The sequence below is a fragment of the Phoenix dactylifera genome, chromosome 6 (genome assembly GCF_009389715.1).
Source record: "Phoenix dactylifera cultivar Barhee BC4 chromosome 6, palm_55x_up_171113_PBpolish2nd_filt_p, whole genome shotgun sequence".
In the NCBI taxonomy this organism is placed as follows: Eukaryota; Viridiplantae; Streptophyta; class Magnoliopsida; order Arecales; family Arecaceae; genus Phoenix; species Phoenix dactylifera.
This window is the reverse complement of record NC_052397.1, coordinates 13,193,894-13,212,810: the sequence shown is the minus strand read 5'-3', so window position 1 is coordinate 13,212,810 and position 18,917 is coordinate 13,193,894. Positions and strand designations below refer to the sequence as shown.

At 35.1% G+C, this 18,917-nt stretch overlaps 1 protein-coding gene across 1 annotated transcript; it reads right to left on the bottom strand.

Moving 5' to 3' along the window:
• Positions 1 to 292: 292 nt before the first annotated feature.
• LOC103705293 (mitotic checkpoint protein BUB3.1) lies at positions 293 to 15,743 on the bottom strand. Its single transcript, XM_008788951.4, has 9 exons — positions 15,429 to 15,743; positions 15,181 to 15,311; positions 10,322 to 10,404; positions 5,400 to 5,666; positions 1,926 to 2,001; positions 1,152 to 1,232; positions 925 to 1,003; positions 737 to 837; positions 293 to 636 (listed from the first exon to the last, which is right to left on the bottom strand). Exons 1-9 carry the CDS (start codon positions 15,555 to 15,557, stop codon positions 549 to 551), a joined length of 1,035 nt encoding a protein of 344 aa, XP_008787173.1. The 5' UTR covers positions 15,558 to 15,743; the 3' UTR covers positions 293 to 548.
• Positions 15,744 to 18,917: the final 3,174 nt, after the last annotated feature.

The following is an 18,917-nucleotide window of genomic DNA, read 5'->3' as shown; positions in this document are numbered from 1 at the left end:
TCTCACTGTAACCGTTGGTCCTCCAATGGCAGAGAAAGGGTGGCAACATAGCAGATTGATTATATAGTTAGTTCTTTTGCCTTATTGACTTGTGAATGGGGGCATAGGTCAGACTCTGTAACTTCTGCTGCATGTTCTTTCTATATCTTCTCCTTCATAGGTAGAAAATTATATATCAAATATTGACTTGTAATATATGTGGCACAAAATCCAATAAATTTCTTATTCATTTCCTTGATTGTTTCTAAAATAAAATAATGAACACCTACAACAGTTGAAGTAAAAGAGCCAGTTGGAGATCAGATGAAGACATTTTCATTAAGTTATCCTATTCTAACAGTGTACGCAACTCACCCTTAATTTTGTTTTAACGAAAATAACAGCCATTAATTCCCGACTTAGTTGTCCACTGGAGTTCTCTCTTTTTTTTTCTCCAGAACAAAAGCTGTCAGAATACACACGTAATAACAAGAAATAGAATTTTTAAGTATTCTCCAATAAGCATTCTACAAATTTTAACTACCTTGTTTCTTGCGATGAAAAACAACTTATGGAGGAGGTGCAGGCAATGCCTTGGGCTTTGGCTTGACTTCGACCTCATTCACATTCCGCACGAAAATGGCATCGGGTTCATGACTGCAAGATGATAAATAAATTAGTGATTGCACCATAACGGTGGCATTATTTTAATAGGAACGAATTTTATGAGGTTAGCAAAATAATTTGATTCACTCACGGTGTATCCCCCTCTTCGAATGTGTAGCTGGATGCCACAGCCAGCAGACGTCCATCTCTACTGAAGGATAACGCTGCAATACTGGTTGGGTATTTTGAATACTGTAAAAGAACAGAACAAGAAAAGAAATGTTATGCAGAGCTTCTCAATGGTGATGTACAGGTGTTGCCACTGTATGAAACTATTACCTGGTATAATCTCTTCTTGTTGTTACCATCCCACACATTTACATATCCATCACAGCCTCCAGTGGCAAATGTTCCATAACTACAACAGCCAAATTTAAGGGCAAAAGAAAGGAATTAAAGGATGCGTCCAAGTGTGTGGGTGTGACACAGAGAGAGAGAGAGAGAGAGAGAGAGAGAGAGAGAGAGAGAGAGAGAGTGTGTGTGTGAGAGAGAGAGAGAGATTTTACATGGGATGGAATGCTATTGCATTGACTGGATAAACAGTGTCCTTCCCAGCCTCTGATTTTCGGTGGCACTTGAATGCATACCTGGATGAAACATTATTCAGTTGAGGGAATCGAAGATCAGGAAACGTATAGAAACACCGAAATTGTCATAAACACCAAGCAAACAAAAGGAAGTGGAATGTTGCAAGAAACAAATGCTTTGGAAATTTAGTAGTACTTGTAGGAAATAGAGAGGTTAGTTTCATTCTATTGATTCCTCATTGAAGCAACGGACTGCTTTTTCTGCAAACAGACTAATGAAGAGGAAGTCGCTGCAAATAACAGTGCTATCTCAACTGTCCCAACAGTAAAGTACTAAACAAACAGGATTCTTCATGCAAAGTAGGAATTCTAAACATAAAAAGTGCTATATAATGAAATGTAAGTTTTTCCCATCAGACAGCTAATCACCTAAGTCCACTCGGAATAACAACTTAGAGGTTGAATACATTCAACATTTGCTTCTCTATCTCTGCACAGATACATTTTCAGACATGCACATTTATGTCCTGATAGAGAACTAGCACTTAGCAGAGAGCAGCTTTAAGTGAAATCAGAATTAATCACATCATTGAACAAATCAGTCTCTACCATAACGTAGTACCGTCTGTACGATTCAAGGATCTACAGAATATGATCTCAAATATGTTGAAGTAAAAGCAGCATATATCTTCTGAAGCAGATGTGTTCCTATTTCTAGTATTCATATAATGAAATTTAAGCAAAAGAACATACTTCTTAGATTGGCCAGCCTCAGATAAATCAAAGAACTCCATAGCAACCCGACCTTCCACAGAACTTAGGGCAAAACCTGAATCAAAGAGCAATAAAACATCAAGTACAGCAAATAGGGTGACTGCATTATTACCAATATATGGAATGTAAAAGAACGAAAGCAAGTGATGCATGAAATTTAATATAAGATACTAACTAGTTGAGAAGTATTTGGATACTAACTAGAAAAGTATTTGGCATGGCAGCCAGTTTTAGAAATTTGAATGTTAAATATCATATGAAGTTCAAAAGAGTGCCGATACACAATCTCTTCCATCATGCTTGCAGAACTAGTTCGCAAGCATAGCATCAAAAGAAGTCTGAAGCGGCAAGTCAAAAAATGTACATTCTGATACCACTTTAATACTAAAGCTCAGTTGAATTGTCACATTAAAGAAAAGGTGAAAGTAAGGAATGTAAACTGTAGAAATTAGACCCCAAGATGTTCCCTCCTGACAACCCTCCATTTATAATACTACTACTCTTAATTGTCATGATCGCTCATCGTCACATGATCTGATCATCATTAACCACAAAGCTGAAAATCATAGCCAAAGGCAACTGGCAAAATTATACACTGTACTGCAAAGATAAACTTTCCTAGCTGCCAAATTGTCAGCCTTAGGAACACAGTTACAAACTTGTGAAGCGTGATTTCCCATTGGGCACCAAGCAGAAGACTTTTGCAGCTTTGCAACAAGCCATATCCCGGCATGTCAGATTAATGGTGAAACAACTAAACTAATAAAGTAATAGATTTTCTACATTAGATGAGTTTGAAGCTGTTTTAAAGCAAATATGCTTGACTCCTTATGCTTCAGGTCCTTGCTTCACAGTTACCTTTGGTGACTAAACTGCTGCAGAAGCATAAAATGTTCTTTAATAATACCAATAGCATCTTAAATGGCATATTTTTCATACTTCGTAGATATTGATTTTGAATTTCAGACTTGCCCACTTTGTATCCAGAAATAGGCTTGTAGATGTTTATCCATTATCTGTCTTGAGTGCTATTCTCACAACTATAGTAACCACAAAAGTGCAATTCTGAATATATAGACCGATGCCTTTGTCAACATTTTATCCTATCGAATCCAACCTTGCCAACTATTTTAGCTAAGTCGATGCTCCTAATTATGTCACACGTCCTTCCACCAAGGCATTCTTAAGCTCAACACTCACCATTTAGCTGCGGTCTTCTCAAAACTCCTCTATAAATCTGCTACTACCATCAATATTGTCATGTTAGTCTGCTCAGATATGTTGATGCAGCAATGGATCTGACTCAGGTACAAGATGCCACATGACCTTTAAGTCACTCCCATTGCCCATCGTACATCCTTAACCTCTTCATTTCAAATTTATAAACTTGATAGTCCACTCCATGCTGCCTAGCAATGCACTCTTGCATATAGTTTCCAAATAAGGTGCAAGAATAATACACAAAAAAGAGGTGGGGAATAAGCATCCCCCTCAAGTGAAAAAAATAAAAAAGAAAGAAAGAACACCGGATTTGTAGAAGTAAAACAAAAGGGAAATGCATGAGAAACACGTGACTACAGGCTAATCATTCAGAAATTGGTTGCTGGAGGTTTCTTTTTTTATTTTGTTAATGAAATTCTTTTGCTTATATTCTAAGTATGTAGAAGTTTCAAAATTTTCCCATTTGAGGAAATCAAATTGACCTTCTTACAGAAGCAGCTTTCTCAAGACCCAATATGCTGCACAAGAAATGAGTTCCCTGGATGCTTTCACATCTTACACCAATTCCACTAACCAATTTCTTATCACTTACTTTGTTTTCTTGTCCATTAAACCAAGGCCTTAAAAAGCAATGGTGGTAGCTGTTGGTTGAGGTACCACACAATGCACATGCAGTAAGTAGCTGCAAATATAGGAGACCTATGTGATTGTTATTTTTGAAATCCCTAGAAGTAAATAAAATATGAAAAGTATATAGAAGTAAACAAAGTACAAAAAAAAAATTCAAAAAACTAGAAAAAATATTAAGTATACATCGTTACACTTATTTGAGAGCATATCTTACAATAATATGACAACTTAGCATTTAAAAAAAAAGAAAAAGAAATTTCTTCATATGGTATGCTCAAATCAATATGACATGTTAAAATAAAATTATAGTGAGGAGCAAGAGGTGGTGGAGTAGGTTCTTTATGAGGTATGCTCAAATTTCAGGTCCACAAATACAACAGAGAAATCTGCAAATAATCAAATGATGAATAAAAAGAAAATAAGCAGCAAGGATTCGTGACTTATTAGCTTAAAGTGTCTACATATTAAACAAGATACATAGTATTTAAACGACCAAAATTCGTAAAGGCAGTCAAAAGTCAAATCTTCTTCAAGAAATGATTTACCGGACACTTTCATCACAAACCGTATGTGCCCGGGCTGCATATGTGAGATATTAGGTCCTAGGTGGCTCACTATGCAACAGAATGCTAATGCAGATGCAGTGCAGTCACCAGGCTGCATCCGCATACGCTAGCCCATATTCAGCTGCCTAGACCACATTATTAAATATTGCATTAGATTTCCTTTACCTTTTTATTTTGTAAACCAGCTTTTTAATTCAATTCCCTTAATGCAGTATCCTCTTCTATGTAAATTGTGTGTGAAACAAATGACTAAGATTTAGCTGCAGATGTGCAGGACTCAGTTATGTGTGGAGCGCCTATATCTTCATTATCTGGTATATCAAGAAATGTGGTTGTGTCCTTTTCACCCGACTCTCTTGCTTCATAAACTTAAGCATGCAACTACATCCAGGCTTAACTATTTAGGACAAACTGGTTTTGGTTCAAAACATTCAAGCTATCAATTCCACTCATCCCCCAACAATAATAGTGAATGTACTTGTTTTTACCAGATTAAATGCACACAAATTGAGGTCCACATCCTTGGAGAAATTATACATTATTTATGTTTTCCCAGATATATCAACACGAAAGAAATGTTAATGATTTAAATTTAATTTCAGGTTCATAGTTGTTTGTTATCTGTGGTGGTGGATAGGGGCTAATCTGATGTTATTGCGAGCTTTTCCATGACTTTTACCAATGTTAAAATAGAGTTTTCCCTTCTTAAACCATTGAAAAAAGATTAGACGACCTTTACTTACCAAATCCACCTCCGATCTATCTAGCGAAAACTACCACCTCTTGCATATGACAGAAATTATGCACAATGCTAAGCTATGTATTTAACAAGAACACATTAAGAAAACAATATAAAGCCCATCTATATTAATAAAAAAGAAGTTAAAATAGCAACAAAAAAAAAATTCCAAGGACTTTTTATGAATCAACTATCTCACTAGTAAGTAAATGCATCCATTCATGAATGACATGCACAAATATCCATGTGGAAATTTTAAAACTATATCAACTGCTTCAAGTTCTTATAAATGTTCACCTGTGCCATTGGGATAACAACGGACACATCTAGTTTGATATTTCAACGAAGACTCCCTCCGTTGCTCCGGTTGAGACATATTGCGCAAATCATAGACATTCACATGCCTTCCTGCAGTTGCAACAACTAAGCGGTGGCCAACGAGAGAAAGTGAATATACACGTTCAGGTTGTGGATACGTCCCGACGAGAGTACGATCTGGCCCACTTGCACCTCTAGGATCCCAGCACTTCAGTGTTTTGTCCCAACTACCTGTGATTACTTGTCCTGACATGATATAAATAGACAAATCAGCACACATCATAAATGTTGCATATGACAACTTATTGTTTGACATCATATTGACGAGTCAGTACACATCATAAATGTTGCATATGACAACTTATTGTTCGACATCATACTTACAAGATCAAAGTGCAATATACCATGATAATGCATAAATAATATGATGGGATAGCAAAGAATACATACATCAGATAGAATGCATCACCTAGTGCTATCATGGAATTCAATCAGTAAAGCAAATTATTTTCTAAGACAGATCAAAGACAAATCTAGTTACAACATCTAATGCTATATGAATCTCAATGGCATTAAGGCCGCATTTGGAAGAAGAATAAAAGGAAGTAGAAGTCATTTAACCCAGTTATTCCATTCTTTTTCAGCCAAACACTCATTGGAGCATTTGGATCAAACTTTTCTTTTTGAAGGGAAAACAGACATTTCTAAAAAATTTGGTAAACAACTGTTTGCCTCACAAACCCCTTTTACCCACTTAACCCAGGAATAAATTACTCCATCTAGGGTATAGTAATCTATTCCGTAGTAAAGAAGAGCAGGAGTAACTTAGCTCATTTATTTTGGGTTGATTTATTCCTCTTCCAAAGTAACCCAAATTATATATATAGAATCAATGGCATGACTTTACTTACGCAGAGCAGAACCGGGTATAAAAGCAGATTCAGGTGCAGGTGTGGGAAACCAGATCGAGCATTTAGAATAGGAAACTTTTAGCAAGTGCAGGAATGGGTTCTTAGAGAGATGCTATAGCATGTGCAGCACCCTAACTAGAAGTTTCGAGCTACAAGCAATGTGGCCCAAAATGATGACTGAAAAGAGGAAGTCCTTGCAACATCCCAACCTCAGCTTCAAATGGTAGTCAAATCTATAGAGTGATCTAGAAGTAGGATATCCAGAGAAGACTGTAGAATGCTCAAAGATGACCAAGATGCCTGATATAAAGGCCAATGAGGTTACCATAGATTCATCCTGCTTTCAAGAGCTATCTTCATTAGTTTTATGAGTAGGTTATAATGTGAGCTCAACTGCAATACCATGTTAACACAGCGGCCAGTGAACTGATTCTGATATAACTGCCTATACTTATCACAGAGTCAGACAAAAATCTCAAAAAATAGATCTCTTGTTTTTGGTGTTGTTTTACGTATTGGCAAGTGACATTAAAAATAGTAATGGCATTTAATTTGTTCAAAAATAGTAGACAAATGCATAATATATAGCTTTTAACACACGACAATGATAAATTCCATATTAGAAATTATTGAGTTCCATTAGCTATACTGACCAAATAGACAGGAACAGAAAGTGATGCATGCAACATTGTGTAATTCTTTACGAACAAGAACCTAAAATTGATTAATCAATCAGCATAAAGCATAAGCACCGTAGCCACCAAATGCCAGAGAACCCTTGGATATCTTTTATTGATCCAATAGGTGAGTGGGAAAGAAACACTACAAATCACAACCATAACCACAACCATCTCACCTTATCCTAGCTATTTAGGTCAGCTTTATGGATCCACATTCTATTTAGGGCCATCTTTGATGCCATTCAATGTCCCCCATATCTTTGTTCACAACCTCGTACATATTACTTTAAATCTTCCCCTCCTTGTCCCGCATCCTTCAACAATTCTCTCTCCTTACTAGAGCCCCCTCATATTTTCATTGTGCAGCACCTAAAAATGCTGTAATAGAATTCATATTCTCAATCTATCCGTATACCAAAATTTTTTTACATTTACATTTCTGCCACACTCAACTTGTTTTCCAGAACAATCTTTAATGCCTAACACAATACAAAATTTCAGGCCTTATTGTTATCTATAAAATTTTCTCTCAATCCCCAAGTTGTGCATCACTCAGGGGAAAATGAATTATCAACACTGACATCAATAGTTCTTGATATTTTTAGTTAACATGGAATTAGATGTTTGCTCAACCAATTAACTTTCCACTTGAGAAAAGTGTCTTTTAAGGTAGCTTTTCTAGCCAACTTGTTTCCCAGGTTGAGGATTAAATATTTAATATTTTTAGACAGACCATAAAGAGCGATATTAATATAAAGTGGTTCGAAGCTTAAAATAAGTCAGGTCAAGAACTAAAATAGGTGACAGCAACCGGATACATGGTGGAGTACCCAAATGTCATGGTAACTACAATTTATGAAAGACTGAGCAAACAAAAAGGATATCCACATCATTTGATCAAGAAGAGTTATTCATTGATGGTCCAAACATCTCATCTGGAAAGGTAAAGGTTATATGCCATGATAGTAATTCTGAAAAATCGGATATATGTATCTTCATCTTTCAAAATCACTCTCAAGGTATACTTCAGAATATGTGGCTTGTTGTATGCTTTTATGCACATCGAACTTAGGAACCCACCCAGTTGCCATATTCCGAGATACTTTACATGGAAATGCATACAATCCTCTTATATTTATGCATATATAGCCTCATGCATGATGCTAACATTGATGAGAATTTCTAGTGATTTGAATTAACGAAGTGAAGAACATTGGCTTGCTGGGTTGGTGGGTTATTCCTTGACAACATAACACATATAACCCAATTGCTAGCTTTAGGGGATGAGGTAGAAACATAAGTAAACAAGATGCACCTGTAAAAACCTTTCTCATTGATTATAATAACTTTTCGTAGTTGTACTATAATCACATCAATAACTTATAATGGGTGTTTTTATAGTTGAAGCACATGGAGAGTGAATTCACACACAGTGGGATATATTTATTTTAGTTGATTATCTGATTTGAAATTACGGAGGGCGAAAGGTTCAGACATAAATCAAGTTTAAGGCCATAGACTTGAGGTCAATTAACAATAATGTAATTAAATTATATCAGACAACACAAGAGACTTCCTTTGAGATTAGAGTTTCTTATTTTTAGACAAAAAAAAAAAAACCTTCATCTCCTTTTTACTGAGCTCAATTTCTAATAATACATTCTGTAGATAAAAAATCCAATTTAGATGGAACAAGATAATAAATCTTTTCTTAAAATGTAACCTCCTCCACTTGTGTCCTGAATCTGATTATTTTCTACTTAGAAATTCATGAATCCCACATACAGGTTTCAAAGGCTGTTTGAAGTTGCAAACTTGATGGGAGAAGCAGATGAAAATTACTGATGTTGCTGTATATTATTTTTTGACGATTGATTCATCAAGCAGAGTAGTCAAATGTTGGTGTCAACCAAGACAGAGCTGGTTAGATCAGATTTACCAAACTGGCACACCAAAGATCAAATTGGCAAACTCAAATTTATCTCTAAAATCCTTAGATGTTATGCCATAAGGAAAACAAGTGGATCCTATATAAAATAAAATAAAAAATAAAAAATGATTAACCTTACAGGAAACCTTGATCCATCAACTTTCTTAAGCCTACATTCCTAGCCCAAAGAGTTTCCATTTGTTTATCCTGGTTCCACAAATTTCCATTTAATTATTCTCAATAATCCAATCAAGAAATTTGTACACAAGGAATTATAAACATGGATTGTCATTTTTTTATAACCCACATGTTAAACAGGTTAAATGTTAATAGTACCATGAATGTGCTAAAGTTACACATACAAGGGAAGCAATTTAGGACCCAACTCACTACGAAGCAAACATGGGCAGGCATGTTTTATTTGCAGGTCAGGTATGGGTCAAGCAGCAATGACCACAAGTTAAACAGGTTAGGTGTTGATAGCACTACGTTGTTGATGATCCTTATCAAGTAGGGATTATTGTGTTAGTATTGATAACTAATTACTATAACCAGAGACAGGAGAGAAGCATCAGATCATGTAGGATTCAAGAGGTTACAAAAATTTGTTATGCAGGTCGATGGATCAAGAGCAGATCAGTAGAATGAGCTACTACTACCTAGTGAGTATGGCTTGTATGGTCTCGAAAAACAATGAGTAGTCAGGTCATTCAGCTCTAAGTCAAGCCTATATATCTTGATAGACAAGGCTAACCCAACCCAAACCATTGCAACTGCCAAGTATAGAGCTATGGGTCTTATGATGGTTATTTAGTGACTCATAAGAGTCATAATGCACAGATTAAAGTCTTTCAATATTATATTAAGAATGTAAAATAGGATGTGCATATATGGGTTTTTTTTCTGATAACAAATTTTTTTCGAGATTCATAGTGCAGTGCACAAAGTCATCTATATAGATTGATTACACAAAACAACAAACAAATTTTGAATAAATTTAACAGAGAATACAATTGCATGCATATGAACCTGTCAAATTGACTGATCCATGAATGTGCTTTATAAGAACAGGAATAAAAAAGGGGGCAACACTGCATCAGTTCAAAAAGAGTGAAAAGTTGCATAAGATCATTTAGTTTGCCTATCTTGAAGTACCCTATGTTAAAAGTGAAACCCTTATAAGGTTCATGTCAATATGCAATCATTGATGCTTGCCTTATAAAGTTTGAAATTTCAACATATGATCAGTAACAACAACAACAATAGTAACAATAATAATGAAAACTTTCAGTTGACATGGTTTCTCTGTAAAACTTAATAGCATAATAAACCAAAAAATTTGGCAGCTATATAGTTTGAGTATACAAATAGCCAGGCAACCTGCTGCATAAGAGTATTCAACACAACGCACAGGAGCTTCATGACGTCCCAAAATATCCTCCTTGCCAGTACCGAAGACAAACCTGAAATAGGATGGTTATTGTAAAAACTTTGACTTAATTGATTTTCCAACAAGGTACGGTTAAAATTTTAAATATAGGTTATACGACAGATATTCAACATTTGTTGTAAAATGGATAGGCAACCAAGCACCAATCATTGCCTTACAGCAAAATTTTGGAAAAATTATGTTCGAGAAAGTTCTGTCTACTAATAATTGATGCAAAATGTTTGCAACAGAACAAAAAAATATATAAGGATGAGCTATTGATCACAAGGCACCACTTAAAAGGGGAAAAAATCTCAAGTGGGTCGCAAAGTATCATTCCAGCTGCTTGAGATTTAAGATGCAATTTGAAAACAAAGTGCCATTTTAAGACTTTATAATTCTACCTATGTTCCATGAATACCTTTATTGTGAGGTTACATGCATGCCTTCAGCACATCAAAGATGAAAGGGCTGTGGAAAAACACATTTCCAGGGGTAAAAAGAATTTTGAAGATAAAATTTACCAAAAGGAAAGAGTATTATCTTGCCACTGTTCTTCAAGATTTCCTTCAATATTTCACTTGATTACTTGAATTGCAAGCAGGTATTAGGTGCAGGATGGGACCATGTCTTTTAAGTAATAATAATAAAAATAATAACAAAATAATAATAATAATAATAAAGAAGTAAGGAAGCTTAGAAAGCAAAAGTGTTGTTAGAATCAGTTACCTAGGAGCCCAAAAGGGCCACCGCCTAGGCAAGGCCCAACTTAAAAAAAAAAAAACTAACCCATTTAACCTTTAGCCGTTGGAAACGGTTTAGACTGCAATATATGGTAATCACAACACCCGCTTCCTCGTCTCGTTAGGCAGCAAGTGTCCCATTTTAGAAGGATAAAAAACCCAGCTTGCGAGGGACCTTGTGAACCCAGAAGTTTACTCTAGCTAGGCAGGCCATGCTTTCGACCCACATGCCTTTCAATGAGAAACAAGAAAAAAAAAAAGAAACAGAGTGAAAGCCATTTGCCATTCGGGTCTAAGTCGGGTCCTATCATCACCTTTTCTTTTTCCCATCCTCTTCAAACCTTCCTCACCCTCCTATTGATGGCAACATTGGCATGAACACCTCGACTACCTACTTGGTGACCTCCCTCCATGTTCTCCTACCTTGCCCCTTCTCAAACTACTTCATCTTCTAGGCTTGACTCAACTGCAACTTCTACTTTGTTATCAATGCCTTACTAGCATCCTGTCCCCCTTGCTAATAACTACACCTTGACTATGTAAGGTTGCTGACAATATGAAGTTATTTACAATTCCCCATGTTCGAGCTTGATTCGCGGTAAACAAAAAGTTCAACTATTGTCGGCAATTCTTAGTATATATTCATCTTGCTAGAAACAACTGATTCAAGGTATATTGCATAGGTACCACATAGGCTCTCTTTCAAAGAATCAGCATTCATTTTTCTCTATATAGATTATCAATTTGATTAAAGGAAAACTATTCAGTGGTTAAAAAATTAGGTGTTTGGCTGACTGAGATCTTGAACAATTATGTAGGTACAGACCTCCATACTCCTCTTAGTTTATGTCAAAATTCTGCATATGGATTAATAGTTATAGATGCTTGCATGTTCTTCCATACCATGCAAAGAATCAAACTTGAGAAACCTTCTTGATTAGTTGGGGTCATGGGAAAGGTGTTATTAACATGATAAATAGACCCCATGCCTTCTTTTGAAAAGCAACTGTTTCATATCTTTTAAAAAACATCTGTTTCATATCCACTTATCCAAACTTTATTTCCTTCCTAATTCCTCCTTTGGCATCAATCAAACATCAATCTGTATTGGTTGTCTTTGACAATTGATCGTGCCATAGACTCAATCTGGAATCAATATTAATTACCTTCTTCTATCAACAGTGATTACCATGGGTTTCAGTAGGTTCTCTTTATAGTGATTACCAGTGGAAAGGGAGACAAAGCAACATGAAATGAAGGGCTTCTGGCCCTAAAAAAAAAAAAACTTTCTCATTATTTCTTTGTTGAAAGCCATGTAGATCCTCGAAAGCATGATCCGTCCCTGCTGAAGTAAACCACTCACAAACATCGACTAACTAGAGAAAGAAGCAGGTGTTGTGATCACCGTACATGGCCATCTAAATTGCTTCCTTACTTGTTGCCTTTTTTCTCTTCTTTTTTTATGTCTCCTGCCTCAGCAGCACCCAACCTGGAGAGAAGCAAAGACCCAAGCAATGGTTTGTAGGGCTCCACCAATAGGCAATGGATATGGGCACTGGAGGCAACAGGAGACTCTATTTTTCCCCCTGCTTTTCCCTATCTTATTTCATCTTTTTTTTTCTGCTTATGTTATTGTTTTTCCACTTGCTCCTTGGTGGCTAATGACCCACAACCTGCTTCTTCTCCTTCCTCTATTTCCTATGTTGCCTTGTGCTTAACGTTGCTAAAGCTAGCTTAGAGGTTGTTGCTTCTAGGACTCTTATTCTTCTCTTTTCTCCCTGCTCTGTTATGGTCTAAACAGATACTTATAACATTTTAAATGCCTTCCTCCCTAGGTGACCACCTAGGCTTGGAAGGTCCAAGACCAGTTCTCACCTAAGCAACTTCACTATCTTTTGAAGTGGGCACTAGAGCAATGTCTAGGAAAATTGTAAAGCAAGTTAAACTAGTTTCCCAAAAATGATATCCGAAGAAGGTGGTTCCATCCATGGTTTCAAATCCCAATGGGATGTCTTGTAGAATGTTGGGAAAGTATCATCCCAAGTATTAGGACAAGATTGTCCCAGCATCCCGATTGGCACATCCTGGGACATCCTCATCCTATATATCAGGACGGGGCAAGATGGCAACACATCACGTTCCGCGAAAGAACTAAGATGCCCCAATCCCATAAGATTTAAAACCTTGGTACTTGCACCTACCTTTATTTTCCCTATCTTTAGTAGTATACTTATTTTTCATTCTTATAATTTGCATAGCGGTAGAAGTAACTGTGGGTATCTCATAATAAGTAGTTGATGAAAAGGTGTTACACTAGGTGCTACACCTAAACAATCAACTAGATAATAGAATTACATACGAGTTCTAACATTCCCTCTAAAACTGAAAATATTTGAAGGTGTGGCAATTTGACGCTGACCTACCTCCCCATCCAAACCAATGTAAAATAAATGGGCCCATGAAAGGGTTTTGCAATAATTTGGTGGTATCAATTAACCGAGCAACCTGGTTATAAATGGTTGGGTAGGGGTTTGGCTCTTCAGACCCAATGTGTCACCATGGACTAGATAACCCTTTAAAATTGATTCCTCAAAGATGGCCCTAACCATGCAATGGTTTATAGCCTGGTTAAGGACTGATTCAGATAATTAGAACTGTAGCATGATTGGTGATTAGAGAATTTAAAAATATATATATTCAATAGAAGTAGAGGATGGAGTGTTTGAGATTTATCACATTTCTCCTCCACCTTATTTTTTTCTTCTCATTTTCTCACTTTATTTGAATTCAAGTTCTAAAACATCTGTTTTGTAACCATACTTTGCTATAGTTTACTGACATATGTAATTAACAAGGAAAGCACTAATCAGGTTGGCAGGTTGGGTATGGGTCCATATAAAGTAAATGGGTTTGAGTTTAGCTTTTTACTTTCCAGTCCGATTACCTGAATATAAACGGGTTGTCAGGTTGGTACAGGTTGAGGATTTTTTTTACTCGTTCAAAATTTTACCCAATCCAACGTGGTACATCGCCATCCCTATGTTTGATATGCACAATGTTTCCACTTTGTGACCCTTATCTTTCAAAGGTTGCAGACCTAGAGTAGATGAAGATAACATTCTTATCGCGAACATGCAAAGCATTGAGGCATTGTTATCACTAAACCTGATTAAAGAGGTGAAAGGTTGAGCCTAGGTTTAGAGTTTATTGTAGAGAATGAGGCTTACAATATGAATGGAACCTCAGAAAAATTTTCCTGAATGGAAAATGATTCGTACAGCCAATCCCAAATGTGGGAATATGGCTAACTAAATATGAACACAGTATCTAACATCATCTCTTTCTAGCAATTCCTCAGACACATGAAGAAGACAGTCTAAATAACTATGGATGTTTTCACAGGTCCAAAGTTTTTCAGATAATATCAGCGGTACCATCATCATCCTTAGACAACCTATAGCGTGCTGCAAGTACCACTAGTGAAGGCTCTACTTCCCCAACGAGAAGGGTGATGTATAACAAAGCATGAAACCTACAGCAAAACCAGCCTAGCCAAAACTAAATGACAACAAACCCTTCTAATAAGAAAAGCATTTTTGTTTGTGTTACCATCCATGCCAGGGTGGGAGGGGGAGGGGCAGCCTAATTCCAGTTCCCACTTGAACAGACCAATGAACCATAACAGATATAGCTCATAAAGTCCAACTTTTTCCATCTGGAATTCACAGGGTTGCATATGCAATGCTGTTGTCAATTCTACTTGCAAACTCTAAACTTGAGATATACAAGCTAAAGATGGTACCAAAGAAAGAAAAAGGAAGCGCTAATATGTATGAATTCAAGCTTCTAATTACGCTGAGAACTTCCGTGGCCTACAGGCTACAGGACATAAATGCAGTATTATACTAAAACAGCTAAAATAGCAAAGTCTTTTTTATGATAAAATGAGAGAGAGGCGCTTTTGGTCACAATAGATCAATTTTTCAATCCCATCAAATGTTCAGCATAGCTCAAAATTTCAGAAGAACTCGACAGCAGAACTCAAGCCTTAAAAGTCCCCCCCTTACCTCCGGACCGTGTTATCAGCGCTGGCACTGAAACCAGAGAAATCATCATGGAAGCAGCAGTCGAGAACGGGGCCTCCGTGCATGAACTCCCCCTTGAGGACATTAGCACTCGCGTCGTAGAGCCGAACAGTCTGATCAAAGGACAAGGATCCAGATCCAGTGATAATTAAGAACAAAACCCTAGTCAGATAGGATTAGGGTTTTGGTGGGGGAGGGAAGGGAAGAGAGGAGTGAGGAAGAGAGTTTACCTTGTCCCAGGAGGAGACGAGGAGGTGGTCGCTGTGGTTGGAGAAGCGAAGGTTGGAAATGCCATCGGAGGGGGGATTGGAGAGCTCCCTCCCGCCGCCGCTGCTCGTAGGAAGGACGGCGGCGCTCATGGCGGAGGCCGGAGATCGGAGCGTCGAGGGACTAGGGTTTTGGCTCTTGGGGAAGAAGGGAAAACGGAGGAAATTTGAATTTGATGGAAGCTTTCAACAAATCGAAAGAAGAAATTTTGATGAGATGGCTGAATCCTCGGGGAGGAGAGCGGGCGGTCCAGAGCGGTTCAAAATTTCGGAATTCTCTTATTTTGCCCGTTGAGCACGTGCACCGAGGAAGGAGGGATCAGTGGTCACCTACGGTTTAACCTGGTCTGGGCTCAATCCGAACCATGCCAGCCCAATTCGCTTGTGACAAAGATTTGGGTGCGGTTTTACGGTTGGTTTGGATTTGTAGCGACGTTAATCAAAATCCGACCCCAAACCAATCGAGATTTAAAATAAGTAAATGTATCTTTATTTTTCATTTAACTATAATTTAGTTTTAAAATTACAGACTTGTGTAACCGTTTCAAAATAAGCCCATCTAACGCAAATCCAACAAACTGTTTAAAAATATTTCCAATCTTAAAGTATACTAGCCATGACTTTGTTTGCAGGTACATATATGTACATTTATAGTTGGTATATTCAACATTGTTTTTGCAAGCAAATCAGTGTATATTTTTAGTTTGGATATTTAACATAATGTGACAAGTTTTTTTTTGATGTTAGACAAAAAATAACCTTATCATTTTGTTTAGGACTTTTTATAGATATTGGTGAAAACTCTCGCTCTTTTTATTCATTTTTTTATGTGTACTATTCTCTCACCACCAAAATAGTGTAAATTTTTTTTATATTTAACTAATACTTTGTATATTTCCATCACTATTTAATGGCGATCTAGCTTTACATTTTTCAAACCCTCGGCTTAACTTTCTCCACTCAATTTTGAATGTAATGTACTTTGAAAAAGTTTGCCTTGTTGATGTGTGGAGTGGTAATCGAATTCAACCAACTTATATTTGCCAACAAAGCTAGGTAACTTTGTTTCATTACTTGTTAACACAATAGGTGTATGAGGGTAACTTTGATCACTTGATTAGTCTAAATATGGTATACAAAAATTAAATTACGCTAATAAATATCCTAACTTATTATTGTGAACTTTGTTAATAGTTATGAAATCTAGATATAACTCTGGAATTGATATAACTAAGTTTTGTTGATTTAAATGTTTATTCTATTATCAAATTCTAAACTCTTTACATGCTTTAACATGTTTATATGAGAAAAATTAAAGTATAGAGAATAGTTCAACCATATAATATAATTAGTAATAGTAACATGGCATTAAACCTATTTTTACTTGAATTAAAATACTTATTTTTTTTATCGTGGTATAAACATTATTACCTTAATTTAGAATTTTGTGATATGTTGTATCATATAATCTCTATTTAAAATTACTTGCAATTGTTTATTTTGTAAATGTTGGGGATCCATGATAGCATACATATACATAATTACCTTAGCAAGTTTGTTAAGATGATCAAATTTATTGAAAATCAATCTCTGATAGCCATTAATTGAATAGTTAAATTGTTAAATACTTTAACTGATAGGTTGAAAGATTTACAACTTCAAAATTATATTTTATTAAATTTATGAGAGTTCTTAAATGAAAAATATATTACTTTATAGTGTTTGTTAATTTATTTTGAGAAGATGAGAAACTAATACTTAAAGACTAGGTTAAAATGTACAAAAAATATTAGTTATGATTTTAATTTGCATATTATATAATAATCTATATGTCCAATCAGACGATCATAAAAAATATATTAATCTCATGATTACATGGTACTAAATATTATCTAACCAATTGAAAATTAAGTTAATTTTATTTAAAAATCTAAATGGCATATTAGACTATAGTTATTACTATCTATAAGTTCAATTTTTTCTAATCTATCATAAAGTTTTAAATGCATGAGCACCAATTGATTATAGTAGTTCAAAATGAGAAACATATGAAGAAAAAAAACGATAATAGAATATAGTATGAACATAGAAATAATAATAAAAAAAGTTTATCCATTCTTTATGACCATATGAATCATGTGAAGAAAAAAATGATATAAATACAAATTTTTATATTTTATATGAGATATATTATCATATCTTTTGTATGAAATAATACCTTAAAAATGTTTTGCATTTTTATACTTAATAAATATGATTATGCAAATAAACTAATCCTATGTTTGGTTAGGATGATAAAAGGGTGGAAGGATGGGGTTGGAAGGTTGGATAGACCCCATTCACCAGTTGGTTCAAAAAATCTTAAGAAAAAAGATTAAAAAAAAGGATTATCCATCCATAGTCTGCCAATTTGCATTCTTCCAAATTGAAATAATGCAAGGAAGAATGGGTAGAGCATGTGAGGGATAAATTTCTAATATTGACAAAATTATTCTTTATTAATTTTGTAACAAAACCCTAACACCTTTTCATCTTTTTCATCAAAGTATAGTTTAGTAAAAATGTTATATAAATATCATCTATTCTTTATTCCATTTATTCTATACCAAAATAAAGGAGAGACTCATTGCTATCCATTCTTTTATGTTTTACCAAACACATGGAGGAATGGATGGAAAATCTATCTTTCCTCTTTCTCATCCATCATTCCTCTTCTATCTATTCTTCCTCCAATCCATCATTTGTGCCAAGCACAGGATAAGAGTTAGCTATATACTAAATAGTAAATATTGATAAATAATTAAATATAATTAAAAAAATGGGCAATCAAAATTAAAAGTCCACACCAGGTGATCATAATACACACTAATAAAAATACATAGAGGTCTGCCACATGCTTGATAGTCCCCGAACTATACTTTGATTCCAAAAAAATGAATAAATTAATTATATGTTGAAAAACATGTCAAAGCATGCAAATTGAAAATTTATATAGATATGATATAATATTTTAAAATATTATCTACATGATATTTCATTGGACATTTTGCTTGGATCTAGCAAAACATCATGTTGTATTATTAAAATCATTTATATCATATATTAATTTAATGCATAAGTTACAAAACCTCTAAACATATTATTTTTAAAGCAAGTTTTAATTGCATAAATCAAGATAATATTGCAACACTGCGATTTGGATGAGTGATCATTGATTTTTTAAATAATAAAATACCTTATAAAAAATTTAAAACTCGGGCTCTCTTTTTTCTTAATCACCTAGTGCATACATATAATATAGATATGTATATCAATGTTTTTGTATATGTGGGATCACCTTAATAGAGTCTAGGTTAAAAAACAAAAAAAAATTCCATCTAGGTGATGAATTTATTGAAGAGGATATGCTGATAATATTTTTTTAAAAAATATTATAATTATAAATTATGTAAA

Coding starts and splice junctions, on each gene's coding strand:
- LOC103705293 (XM_008788951.4), bottom strand. CDS start 15,557: ATGAGCGCCGCCGTCCTTCCTACGAGCAGCGGCGGCGGGAGGGAGCTC. Junction 10,405..15,180: donor GCTGATAACACGGTCCGGAG/GTAAGGGGGGGA, acceptor ATCCTATTTCAG/GTTTGTCTTCGGTACTGGCA. Junction 5,667..10,321: donor TGAATACTCTTATGCAGCAG/GTTGCCTGGCTA, acceptor ATATCATGTCAG/GACAAGTAATCACAGGTAGT.